Here is a 13095-nt window from a genome sequence, read left to right as displayed (position 1 = left end):
CAACTGGTGCATCCCTGCCAGCACTCAGGAAACATCTTTATGTATGAGACAGCCTTCCTTGCAGTGCGCTGCCACGCGTTTTTAAAAGCCAAAACCCTTCCTGTGTGGGAAATGTTAGCCCAGCTCACAGGACTGAGCTAGGACTCAGCTCTCCTAGAACTTAAAGGAAAAAAGCTATTTTTCACCAAAGAGATGTTGATCTAAAATCACATGAAGGTTAAGGATGCTTTAATCACTCTATAAAGTCAAAGTAAATTGCAGCTCAATTAGAAGCTTTATTAAGCCAGGCAATGACCTGCTAACCACCGTGTGGGAAGAGCTGTAAGGTTTAAGGTAGAACAGCTCATTGTCTCTATTGTGCCTTACCTTATAGACAACAGAGCAATTGCGTGGACTGTGTGTGTTACAGTGCACAGATCAGTCAGCTTAAAATATTATTGTGAGAGCAAAGCTGAAAGGCTCTCAGCGTTGTGGCACGCAGAGCTGGCGCAGTTTTGGTTGTGAGCACCGTCACCTGCAGAAGTTCGACTTGTGTTAGACTGGTTCATCTTTGCCCTGGGTGTAAGCTAAATGTTTTGGTTCGAGTGCAGATCTGTTCCTCAGCATCAGCTGTCTGCTCTCACATGCACCCTTCTATGGCTGTGCATTCTGCTTTGCAGCTCCTCCATGCAGACACAGAGCACAGCGGCAGCACCCTGAGGGACCCTGCAGATGGATCACGGCTGCTTTCCACACTGCTGTCTGTATCCATGTGCATAATTCTTTTACAAATTCTACTGCTGCTTCTCCAGGCCTTTTTTTTTCACATTAAATTAAACATTATTTAATATTTTCTGCCTGGATGCATCATGCTGTGCTTTGGACTGTGCTTCTGTCGATGTTGCTATATTGCTGCTTGTGCAATCTCTTTCAAAAGCTCTCTGATCTTATCTTGCTATTTTATACTCTCAATAGCTGACAGATGATGAAAGCTTTCAGTTGCCTTGATGATGTGATCGTATCTGTGGGATGTGCAGCTGGGGACGGCAGTGTCACCAAACACAGTTTCTGGGATCCACGTCCTCCCGCTGGTGTTGAAAGGCATCCTTCACAAAACAAAAGCATTTGGTTTTTGTGTTGCTCTGTGTGTGGGTCGGGACGGGGTGGTGAGTGGGGCCCTTCCTCACGGATCCCACTGTGGTCAGCTTTCCATCACTGCTGCTGGAGTTGGTTTTTCACAGACAGGCTGAGCGCTCGGTAGGTTTGTTAGTGATAAAGGGCAAAAAATGTTCCAAAGTTACTGTAACAAGAGGAGCAACGTTTGCCCAAAGAGTCTCTTAATCTGTTTATGTCCTTCCTGAGTATCTACGCTGTTTTCTCCTTTTTCTACGTGTACTCCCTTTTTTCTGTATGTCTCCTTTTTCCCTATGTACTTGTTCACTGCAGGGACTTGTCGATACCTGAAGGTTTTCCTGGTGAGGGCACATCTCATGGTATGCTTGGAAAACAGCAGAAAAGCAATGAGAGAAAGGAGCCACGGCATGGAGCCGCAGGGCTTCAGATGGCCTCAGCCTTTCATTGTCGTTCTGTGCTCTTACTGCTACATGTGTACACAGGAGGAGCACCAACAGAAGGTTTTGGTAGCTTTTAAGTCATACGCTGATAGGATGTTCCCTATTATGTCGTTGTATTTCCTTCTTGCTGCCAGTTTGATGTCAGTGTTTATGGAAACCTGCTGGCTCTCAGGCCTTGCTGCGTTGTTTGGAGCTGTAACATCCCCCCGGGATGCTTTGTTTCTGTCACAGCCACCTCGCAGGAGATGCAGTTTGTCTCTTCAAGTCTCAAACACTGAAGTTGCAGATGTGTGCTGCAGCATGCGCTGTGCTGCGTAACACCACTGTTTCCAAATCGGCCCAGAATAAAGACATTTATGGCCACAGCTGCCAGCATTGCTCAGCCTGCAGAGTGTTTTGACAGCGCTGTGCTGTGCTCAGCACGTCACGTTTCAGGTACAGCTGACATTCCTGACACTCAGCTTTGTCTTCCTTTCCATCAAACCTCCCTGATCCATATCGGAGAAACGGCTGTGTCCCTTCAGAGCGAGGATGGAGCTGCTGCAGGGTGAGCAAAAGTGGTGGCTGCTGTGTGCTGCAGCTGCTGGCTTCACCTGTGTGCTCTCTGTGGGTCTCCATGCCAGAAAACTTACACATCTCCCCTGCACACAGTGCCATGCTGATGCCGTGCCTCAGGCAAGTGCTGCAGCTTATTCTCTCGATCTATTTAATAATCTCTATCACTCTTAGCAGAAATTTTTGCAAGAAGAGATCTGTATTCATTTGGGATTCAGTGTTCTCTCCAATTCCCGCTTCATCTCAAAATATTTCTCTGAAATCACAGTGATTTCTGAAGGAATTTAGATGGACCCGGCACAGGACGGCTGGAGTCACGCTGTGCCCTGAGCCTGAGCTGTGGGCTCCTGCTCTGCTCTGTGCCTTGCAGAGGGTCAGGGCAGCTCCTGGGATGCAGCCCTCACAGCTGATGCCTGTTGGTGCTCCATGGCCTGCAGGACGTTTTCCCCCAGCGCCCGCTCCCATCCAGGTGGGCCCCCCTCATCCCTGCCGTCCCTTCCTGCGCCACTTCTGAGCACGGCTCGCTTTGTGCTGGCAGCACAGTGCTGCTGCTGGACAAAAGGGAGGGAAGCAGAACACGTCTGTAGGCAATATGGAAAATTGGAAATTCCATCTGTGTGTTCAAATGGGCACAAGAATTGCTCTGGGAGCTCGGGAGCAAACACACAGGAGTGCGTGTGCACGTTTATTTTTGCCAAAGGTTGCTCTGAAGGTCCTGTTCCAACACGCACTGCAATTTTCTTCTCAGAGCACTAATAGCAGGACCAGATAAGTATCCAAATTGCAACATTTTGTGCTCATAAAATTAAAGCTTATTATGCAGATTAATGCCTAACAAAGTGCGTGCAAATGAAACCTGCAGGGCTGTCCTCCCTCCTGTCAGTCCCGCTCAGGCCCCGCTCTGAGCCCCCAAGCTGGGGCAATTCCATTTTTCTCCAGGTTTTTTCTGATGGTTTTGGTTCTGTGGCTCTGTTTCTCCACACACGTAGCTGTCACCATTGTTGTTACTGCTCTCATAAATATACACTGCCACATCAGTGGTATGAATGCAGATTTTGTATTAAAAAAGAAAAAAAGAAAGGAAAAATGAAAGAATTCTTAATTTGGCATTTGCTTCACATTCGGATCAATTCATCCCAGTGCCATCTCCTTTCTGTCTGCTGTGATGCCATGATTAAGCCAGGTTTTCTGAAGTTCTCAGCGGCTTCTGTTTATTTTGTCACATACTGCAAGGAGTAGCAAATAATATCCTTTGAAGTGGATCTGCATGATGGATGCAGGCTCACTGTGTGCAATATAACAGCATTATAACAGCTGTGTTTAAGGAAGGTACAAATTTAAGGTAAGGAAGCAAGTTGGGAAAGGAAATTTTAGGAGGAAAACAGAACGGAGAGCCCTGAGCAGCAAAAGGAATTGCAGTGTTGCACTGCTTGTCCTGATTACTCAGAAATGTCTCCTTACTTGTGAGCGTGGCTCTAACACATCCATGGCAGCACACACATAGCAGCACGCTGTGCTGTATCACAGGCACTCCTGCCCTTCTGTTCTCCCGGGGTCTCAGTGTGATCCCTCTGTGTGCCTCAGAGTGACGGGAGGCACCGAGAGCAGCAGGAGGGCACTGGGCTTCTGGAAGTTGAGGATGGAGGAGCGGTGCCGTGGCAGAGCAGCACGCTTTGCTGTGCCCTGTCAGCTTATTGCCCCGAGCACACGTGCCAGAAAGTCATCGCGGCCTGCAAGAAGTGCAGTGAGTGCAGCAAGCAGGGAAGGCCGGGTGAGCTGGCAGTGCAGACATGCGGTGCTGCGATGATTTAAAGGGGCTCAGGTGATTTTGCAGTAGGATGAAGCTGAGAATCAGCACTGCCTCTTTAGCACACGAGGTCAGGGACATCAGTACCTGCTCGTATGTCAGGCAGTTCTTTACGAAGGTTCGCCAGCTCCTGGGTGCCCGCACACACTGCGGTCAGAGGAATTTTATTTTCTTACAGCCGGATCCGTTGGCTGAGCGCCCGGCGCAGAGGCAGTGCCATGAATCACCCACACGTACGTGCCTACAGCGCGGGCTCTACGCGTCCCGTTCCCACGGTCTCCCACTGGATCAGTGTTTCTCAACCTCCTCCAGGGGCCGATGCCGCCCTCGGAGTGAGAAAGCAGAGCTCGTGACAGCCCCGTCTTGGGCAAAACCGGGAGAGAAATCCGATGCCAGTGATAAACCTGGGTTCCTTTGGGTTGTGTTGAATCAAGAAAGGCAAGGGGTGAAGAATGTGCCGAGAGTCCTCTGAGCTGTATTCAAGCACATTCTGTGTACGGTTTGTTTCACTAATTGAGCGCAGGGACGTTCAGCACCGTCCCCACACTTTCATTATCCTGAGCAGAAAAGAGAAGCGCTCTGTGGGCACAGCATTGGGTGCAGGCTGCAGGAGCCCCCTGCCGTTGGGGCCCATCCAGGACATGGGGGTGGATATGGGTCTGTAAGTAAAGCAAGGAGGAGAGTTTTGCTTGTGCCCCCACTGCTCCCAGCAGTGCCCCTGCTGTGCGCTCTGTGAGCAGCCCTTAACAACCACCTGGGAATCATTTCTCTTGGGTTTCCTGTACTTATAGCCTACCTCTGGGTTTTGTAAAAGATTGTAGGTATGGACAGTTTGTCTGTCTGCTCTGCAAAGTATGTGTCTGTTCATCCTCAAGCACTGGAAATGCCCTGAAGAGGAAATACATTGGTGAGGCCAAATATTGCACAGCTGCATGGCTGTGATCAGTACAAGTGGCCTCAATTCCTTCTTTTGTGAGACACCATGGGTGCAGTTTGGGTCACTCATCTCCAGAGCCCATCGGGGACAGCCACCCCCTCCCAGCACTCTGTGCCATGGCACTGCTGGTGGCTGTTCTCACACTGTGAGCATCACGGCACGGCTGGGAGGCTTTGGCAGTTCTCCTAAGTGGTGAACATGCTGCTGAGAGCTCTGGGGTCTTTTGACTAATCTAAATGAGTTGCTATTGTGCATTCCACAGGCAGGGTGTGACATGTGTGACCAATTCATGCAAAAATGAGTGCTAAAGGAGACTGCTGCCAGATACAGCTATCTGGTTGCATCAGAGAGAAGTAAAGGTTTATTAATTAGAGTAATCTTTTTCCCAGAGAAATACCAATCACGGTAGAGATTGACACCGGTAACAGTGATTCAGCACAGAAATTCAGGTGGAGAGGCAGCTGGGATGGAACAGGGATGCTCCTCTCCTCCATGGCCGGAGCCCCTGGGAGCTGCAGCCATCAGTGCTCAGCCATCCTGAAACTCCCTGGGGAAAGATGAAGGGAAGCAAGAATTTCTTTGAAGAGATGCCGCCTCTGTCAGCCTCTCCTGCCTGCCAAACGTTATCACATGGAGGACTGCTGCAGGTCAAGTAGAATGTCTGATTGAAGCTTTCTAGAAATGCTAACCTTCTGTGCATTTTCAGCATTTTTAGGCATCTGAGATGCTGTCAGGTCCTGAAGCCTTTCGTGATCTCAAAGTTTTTATGGCTTCGGACACTTCCTCCATTGTGGCTCCTCTCTCCAATGTTTTATTCCCTTCCAGGCAGAGCTTCAAGTTTTCAGCACCTCCTGGAACCACAGCCATGAAGTCAGACACAGAGAAGACCGTCTGGTCACTCTCCATCTTTTGCTGCTTTAGGACTTTTGCAGCTAACACTCTCTATATTTTAAATGTTGTGAGTGTTCCAACTATTCCGCTTTAATCGTGTTTCTCTCTTAATAGCAATTAAGTGTCTAATGTTTGGCTTCAGGATACTTCTGACTTCTCTGGCTCCTTGCTTTCAACTGGGCATTATTTTCCCTCTTCCTCCTTTATTTTCTACTTCTACACCTTGTCTGATTAAACTCTTCATATCATCATTTAAATTTGAGCCGCTTGTGAAAATGAAACCATTTTGATATGTGATTGTATAAGAAATAAATGACTTAAATCATGAATGTGACAAAAAACATAAAAAACACCTCCAGATTTCCAAATAAGGAAAGATGTCTTCATGTCCTTTGCCGCTGTTCAGAGAGAAGAGTTAACGGAAGGACACAGGAGGTATTCCTTTCTTCCAGTTCTTACCTGGGCTTTCACAAGAGCTGCCAGACTGGGAATGGGAGGATGATGAGCGGGAGAGGCAGCCTTTGCCCCCTTCTCCCCCACCACTGCCTCCTCCTCCACCTGAAGCTTTTCCACAGCCTCCTCCTCTGCTGCTGCCTCCTCCTCCTCCTCCAGAAGTTTTTCCCCCAGATCCTCCGCTGCTTCCTCCACCTGAGCACCAGCTGCTTCCTCCTCCACTTCCACCTCGTGCAGAACCACTCGTTCCTCCGTGTCCTCCAGAAGATCCAGCACCGGCTGCTCCCTGCGAGGTGCTGTGAGGAGGACAGGGCGTGCATGGCTGAGATGCACAGCAACATGACTGATGCGTGACATCCTACCAACCCCATCGGGCCACTCTCTGACTGCCTTCCTCTGAGCTCCTTGTATGATGGGAAAGTGCTGCTGTGTGAAACGCGTTCTGTTTCTAAACTATCCTATTCGGGAACAAATTAACTGCTCTGCATATTAGTTACTCCCCGTGTGCATACCTAATGTCATGCTGGCCTTCCTCAAGCAGTGACCGGTACTGAGCAATCTCCTGCTCCAGGCGGGTCTTGATGCCCAGCAGCACCTTGTACTCCTGGTTCTGGCTCTCCATCTCACAGCGGATGCTGGCCAGCTCCTCCTCCAAAGGGCCAATCATGCCCTGGATCTGCTGCAGCTGCATGTTGTAGCGGCGTTCTGTGTCCTCCAGGTTGGACTGCAAAGCCCCTACCTGAGAACAGAATGAAAAGTAGTTTCTTAAGGGAACGTGGCAAGATTAGCCCATTCTTGTGACCCAAAGGAGAAAAATCTTTCACACTGTCCATGTGCCAAACATCCTATTTCTAAATGGAATGCTAGCTTTAGCTGAAGAGAGCTGCTTCGCCTGCCATTGCAGCAACTCACGTATCAGGCTTAGAATCAATCTCTGCTTACCCTGCTGAGCTCAGACTGCAGCTCAATTTCCAGGCCCTGATAGTCACGTCTCAGCACAGAGATCTGTTGGTTGCTTGATTCCAGTTCCTGACCACTTGAGTGGACTTGTTGGCTCACCTCCTCCATCTGAAAAATGAATGTATATTGTTGGAGTTTTTTGGCCACCACAGTTATCATGGAAGCATCCAACTGCACGAGGAGCTGAGGCATTCAATGCTTGGTCATTTACCTTGCTCTCATACCAACTTTCAACCTCTTCACGGTTTTTCTGGATGATTTGTTCATATTCTTGTCTCATATCATTCAGTTTTTTCAGCAGATCCTCTCCTGGAGCAGCATTGACCTCCACATTCACATCACCGCTGGATTGTGCTTGCAGCGATTTCATGTCCTGCAGAGAAAACCCAAACCCAAGGCACACAAACAAAAATGGTGAAATTGCTTTGTGAAAGAGTTTTGGAGCCAGTCATCTCCCTCTGGAATCATTAACTATTCTAGACCCTTTCAAAAACATAGATATTTCTGTGTTCTGGCTATTTTAATGCAGTTGCTTGGCTCTGACTTCCTGGATGTTGCTTGGTGGGAAGCCCTGTGCTAAGAGAGACCCTGGAAAAGTCTGGGCCTGGAGCTCAGCTGTGTTGGGAGGGCAGGAAGGTGTCGCTGGGGAAACCTGCCCACATTCCCGGTGTTGGAAGCGTTCCCATTTGCCTCCACAGCCTGCGGCTCAAGGAGCCGGCTCTTACCTCCTCGTGGTCCTTCTTGAGGCCAATCAACTCTTCTTTCAGGGACTCTGCCTGCATTTCCAGGTCAGACCTGGTCAGGGTCAGGCTGTCCAGCAGGGGCCGCAGGGTGTTGATGTCGGCCTCCACGTTCTGCCTCAGTCCGTACTCGGTCTCATACCTACAAGGGGCGATGCAGACAGGTCAGCCCTGATCCTGGGCTCGTGGTTCTTCTCCTTCTGACTTTATTTACAAAACTCAAACTTTAATATGAAAACGTATTTTGTAGTCTTTGTCATCTTCTCCTCTTACTGCAAACTTTGAGTGTGGTTCATCTGCGTTTCATTTGACTTTCAGTGAGAGAGAACCACAGTTTGTTTCTCCTTAAAACTAAAACAGTTTTTAAGCTTTTTCTAAAAGAATGATCTTTGTTCTCACAGCCATAGGGAGCATTTCTGCATTGTTACAGAAATAATTAAGAACTTGAAGTCTTACAGGTTAATTGTGCTGTCATGGAACCAGAAGTAGCTCTCGGCTTTGTGGGCTGTTACTTCTGAGGGGAGGTTGAGGAAAGCAGGAGAAAGGAAGCGAGTGCCTAGAAATGGGAGATATGTCCTTACTTTGTCCTGAAGTCTTCTGCAGTCATCCTTGTGTTATCCAGGTCCAAAAGCACTTTGTTGGTCTCCACAGCCGCAGTCAGAATCTAGAAGAGAAGATGATGGGCTGAGGACAGCTTTCACTGCGAACCTCTCAGACTTACAGGAGAGACACACTGGAATGTGATCTTCCCATTGCAGTGTAGGTGAATGAGAGCAGCAGCAGCTCCTGCATGGAGAGGCCTGAGAAGGCCTTCTGCAGTGCAAAGAGATGCCACTATGAAAATAGCATCAGGACTGCAAAAAACGCATTTGGGGAATGCAAGCAGGGAGGGAGGAGCCCTGCAGGAGGCCTGGGGCTGTCGCTGTGGCTCTCTGTGAGCCCATGGGCCAAGGGATGAATCAAGTGTCGGACGCTGCCCAGCCTGGAGGCTCAGCACTGGCACTTTTCCTATGCTCTGAAACCCGCTGCAGGCACTCTGAGGGGCTGAACTCACTGCCAGCTGAGTGCTGGGGGGTGCACTGCAGAGGATGCTTTGCTTCCCTTCTCATGGCTGGTAGTCAGATGTGTGCGTGGAAGGTGGAACTGAGGCACACGAGGTGCCTTCAGAGCAGCGCTTGGCGAGCACAGCAGTGTCCTGGCTGCCTCTGCTGCAAGAGGTGTAAGCGCCTGTGACAGAGAACATCCTACCTGATTCTGAAGGTCTTCAATTGTGCTGTAGTAGTGGCTGTAGTCCTTTCTTCCAGCAGGACCTTGCTTCTGGTACCACTCCCTGATCAATTGTTCGAGCCGAGCGTTTTCTTTTTCTAGACTTCTGACCTTGTCCAGGTATGAAGCCAAGCGGTCATTAAGGTTCTGCATGGTCAGCTTTTCATTGTTGGACAGAATTCCCATGTTCTCTCCACCAAAGCCACCGCCACCAAAGCTGCCAGCGCTGAACCCAGCATCGCCCGAGCCAAAGCTCCCTCCGTACCCAGCGCCAAACCCGCTCCCTCCTGCCCCAAAGCCACCTCCCATGCCGCCGCAGCGCATCGTCCCTCCGTAGGTGCCCGCACTCCATCCCCCTGCATAGGAGCTGCCCCCCGTTCCGCTGCTCATTCCCCCTCCGTAGCTGCCGCGCCTCATCCGCCCAAAGCTTGCCGCCCCGCAGCTGCTCCTGGAGCTGCCCCCACTGCAGCTGCCCCCAGCGGGCCGCCCGCCCGCCCTGGACGCGGTGTATCTGTGTGCTGATGCAGAGCCGTGCTGGCTGCCCCCGCTGCCCCCTCGCAGGCAGCTGGAAGATCTCTGGGAACAGCTCATGGTGTCGGCAGTCGGGGTTCAGTGAGTGTCAGAGCCGCTTGGGATCATAGCTCCGGCCCCTGCCCTGCCTGGGCTGCATTTATAGTGGGGCCGTGGGTGTCACCTCCGAAGGGAGCACCTTCTTTCCATGTGCAGTGGCAAGCCGTGGTCCTGGTGCCAAGAGTAATTTGCCAAAGGGAGACATCTGGCAGCTCAGGAAGCTGAGCCCACACTCCGTGTTTGTGACCGTTTGTTTATTAGCACAAAGCGTGTAATTTCTGCTGGGTGGCTCTGAGTTAGGCAGCTATTTTCAGAATCTAGTCCACTGACACTCATCTGAATTAAACTCATCCCACTCACCTCACCCCACACACCTCCCAGCACAACGAGCCATCGCAGTGTGACAGCACTGAGTGCTCTGTGTCCTTCAGTGCCGTCCTTCCTCACACTCCTTCCCCTTTGGATGTGTGTCAGGGAATCCCAGCCGTTCTTTACATGCAGGGCTCTCTTCATGCGTTCTGCTGCCCTGTGCTGCACGCTCCTTCATTTCAGGCTTTTACTGCTTGATGCCTTTTGAAGACGTATCACAGGGTGCGCATTGCAGAACCACCACAAAGAGCCACTATTGCTGCAGAGCTAAAGCCCAGGACTTAATCTTTTATCCTGCAAAGTGGACATTGGCACACACCACCCGTCCACCATTGTTCTGAGTGTGCAGCTGCAGTTACTTTTCATTGAGAGCCATTGCAGTATGAAAAGCATCAGAACTGACATGGAAGGGCTGTGAGGGCAGCGTGGGCTGCTGCTCCGAAGATAATACTGAGTATGAAGGTGGATGTAATAAAACATTTAATGTGTTAGAAAGTTATTCCATCATATTCCATCCACCCAGCTCCTTACAGAGGACGCCGGGTGCACCGCAAACAACTGCTGCAGCTCCACGAGCCCTTTTACTTAGGGCAATCTAAAGACTCTGAAGGAACTCTGCATTTCTTGAGATCTCTTCAGTAAAAGATGAGCACTTTGTTGAAGGAGGTGCATTGTGTGAGCTGTGTTAGGGCTGTGTGGCTGTGCCAGAATTCACTGAAATGGCTGTTTGGGAGATCAACTCTGTCAAATGGACACCAGCACAGCATTTCCCTTCGGTTTTGTTTTCTGTTGGACACAGCATGACCGCAATAGGAACACTGGCCAGGAACGTTGCATCTTCTTATTCTGATGTGGCTGCGACTTTTCCAGATGTGGGAAGCAGAGCTGAGCCCCCCGCACTGCAGCAGCCCGTCCTGCCATCCCCACTGCTGCCCAGCGCTGCGGAGCCGCTTATGTGACACCCAACTTCCTGTATTGATCTGCTGTTATTTTTTCCTCGCTAAGCCTTCAGGATGTTGATTGTTGCTAATGGAGATGCGGTTGTTGTGGCTCATAGCAGGTGTTTGTGGAAACATCCTTTACAAACACCCCTCCCAGCACACCCTCACCCACACACAGGGACACACCTGGAGTTTCATCCTCTGCTGGACTTCGTTTCTGAGCCATGCTGGGAAGCCAGGCCCTCCCAGCCCTCACTGCAAAGCTTGGGGGAGTCCAAATCACAGCAGTTTAGCTGCTTCTGGTAAGAAGTCCTTTTCTGTTGAAGTGCTCCTGCACTATCAGCCCCTTTGGCCCGTGACACTGTCATGGAGCTGTCAGGAGTCACCATTTGGCACCTTGAAGGTGTCCCACTCTCAGTGTTGCCCATCCCCAGCACCAAACAACTCTGCTGGGGTCTTTTCTGTGTGAGAACCTCTGGAAGGGTGCCCATGGGAAGCACCACCCCTCGCAGGATGGGGAACGAGGTGTGAATGGCAGTGCGAGGTGAGGTTAAAACATGGCGCTTGTGAAACTGAGCTTTTTTTTTTTTGTCACTAAGTGACCTAATGGAGAGAACACGCGGTCACAGCGTACCGTCAGCTGAAGGTTTCATGGCAGCAAAAGAACCCACCGTCCTGCAGGAACAGAAGGGGGTGGAGGAGAAGAGATGGCTCTGAGGGCGGGCGGCACCACGGCTGTTTGCAGCGCGTTCCTTCCCTTTCCCGTGACAAACCTGAGCTGCTGCCCAGCAGTGGGAGCTGTATTTAAGCACGAAGGGCTCACATAGCGTGGGCACGAGTTCAGCCCAACAGCGAGCCTGCAGGGTCACGGCCGTGTCTGGTGACAGCAAAGGCTGCGAGAGAACGGGGTCTGTGTCCCCGGGGTGCACATGGCAGGAGGGAGGGCCGCTGGGGCTGCAGGAGGGTGAGGGGGGCCGGCAGCGCAGGGCTGGCGCTCGCAGTGCTGCCCGCTCTGTGCTCACAGCTGCTGCGACCCGCGAGGCCAGGAGAGCAACGAGTGCAGCTGTGCCTGCGGCTGTGCCCGGCGCGGCGCCTCCGTCCTGCTTCAGGTCTGTCGGAAAAGGTCCTTTTGCTCAATGTTCGGGTGGAGAAAAACGGTGGAAGAGCTACGTGGGGCATACGAGTCATTCACATAATTGTACGTTATAAGCTAACTCCCATTATATGCTCATCAATCAACTTTATTAGCACCAGATAATCCCATGCGATGGTATTTCCTCATAGTAAATAGGAAACCGGTCCCTGAAGTGTGACTGTGTCGGAGAGGAGCTCTGCCCTCGTCCTGCAGGCAGACGCTGCTCCTCCTTCCCGGGCCGTGCAGCGCTCTCCTCGGGGCTGAGATGTAAAGAGACATTTTCTTATCTCTGTAAAATCAGAATGTTGAAAAAAAAAAACGAAAATTGGATTCAGATTCGTTGGATCATATTGGGACTCGATGATGTTTATTATTTAATGGCGCGCGAGCTGAGAGTTCTGAACAGCAGCCGATTGCTGCCTAACGACTCCCGCGGCGGAGCAGTGCGGGCGCTCAGCGCTGAGCGGCGCTGCGGGCGCGTCCCGCACGGCCCGGCCGGGTTTGGCAGCGCAGCGTCAGCCCGTGTCTGCGGCCGCCTTCAGCGCCCGTGGAAGTGCTTCGCTCGCGCCGTGGGCAACCGCCGGCCGTGTCTCCTGTTCGTTCTCTTACCTCCAAGCATCTCACAGCGCCGCGGTCCGCGTGCCGTGCCGCGCAATGCCGTGCAGTGCCGTGCCGTGCGGCACCGTGCAATGCCGTGTCGCGCAATGCCGTAGCGGCTCCGTGCCGCCAGAGGGCGCCGTGGCTCTCCGAGGGCGGGCGCTGCCCGCGGCCGATCGGGGCTGCAGCGGACGGCGGTTTTGTTCTTTCGCTTCAGACCCAGTTTAAAGTCTCCGCCGTTGGACTCCGGCGTCTTCGCATGCCTTCGGTCCCCGGTCGTGTTTGTGCTAGGTCTTACAGGCTCTACAGTGGGTGTGAAAT

General features: G+C 51.5%; 1 protein-coding gene across 1 annotated transcript; it reads right to left on the bottom strand.

Annotated features, from left to right (window-relative positions):
- Positions 1–5563: 5563 nt before the first annotated feature.
- Positions 5564–9753, bottom strand: LOC306955805 (keratin, type I cytoskeletal 19-like; the record flags this gene model as incomplete). Its single annotated transcript, XM_079547173.1, has 8 exons — positions 5564–5703; positions 6203–6492; positions 6709–6935; positions 7139–7264; positions 7368–7529; positions 7882–8038; positions 8478–8560; positions 9145–9753. 8 exons carry the CDS (start codon positions 9751–9753, stop codon positions 5564–5566), a joined length of 1794 nt encoding a protein of 597 aa, XP_079403299.1.
- Between the last annotated feature and the right edge of the window lie 3342 nt (positions 9754–13095).

This window comes from Tetrao urogallus (assembly GCF_951394365.1).
Source record: "Tetrao urogallus genome assembly, chromosome: 26".
Taxonomy (NCBI): domain Eukaryota; kingdom Metazoa; phylum Chordata; class Aves; order Galliformes; family Phasianidae; genus Tetrao; species Tetrao urogallus.
This window is presented reverse-complemented; position numbering and strand designations above follow the sequence as displayed.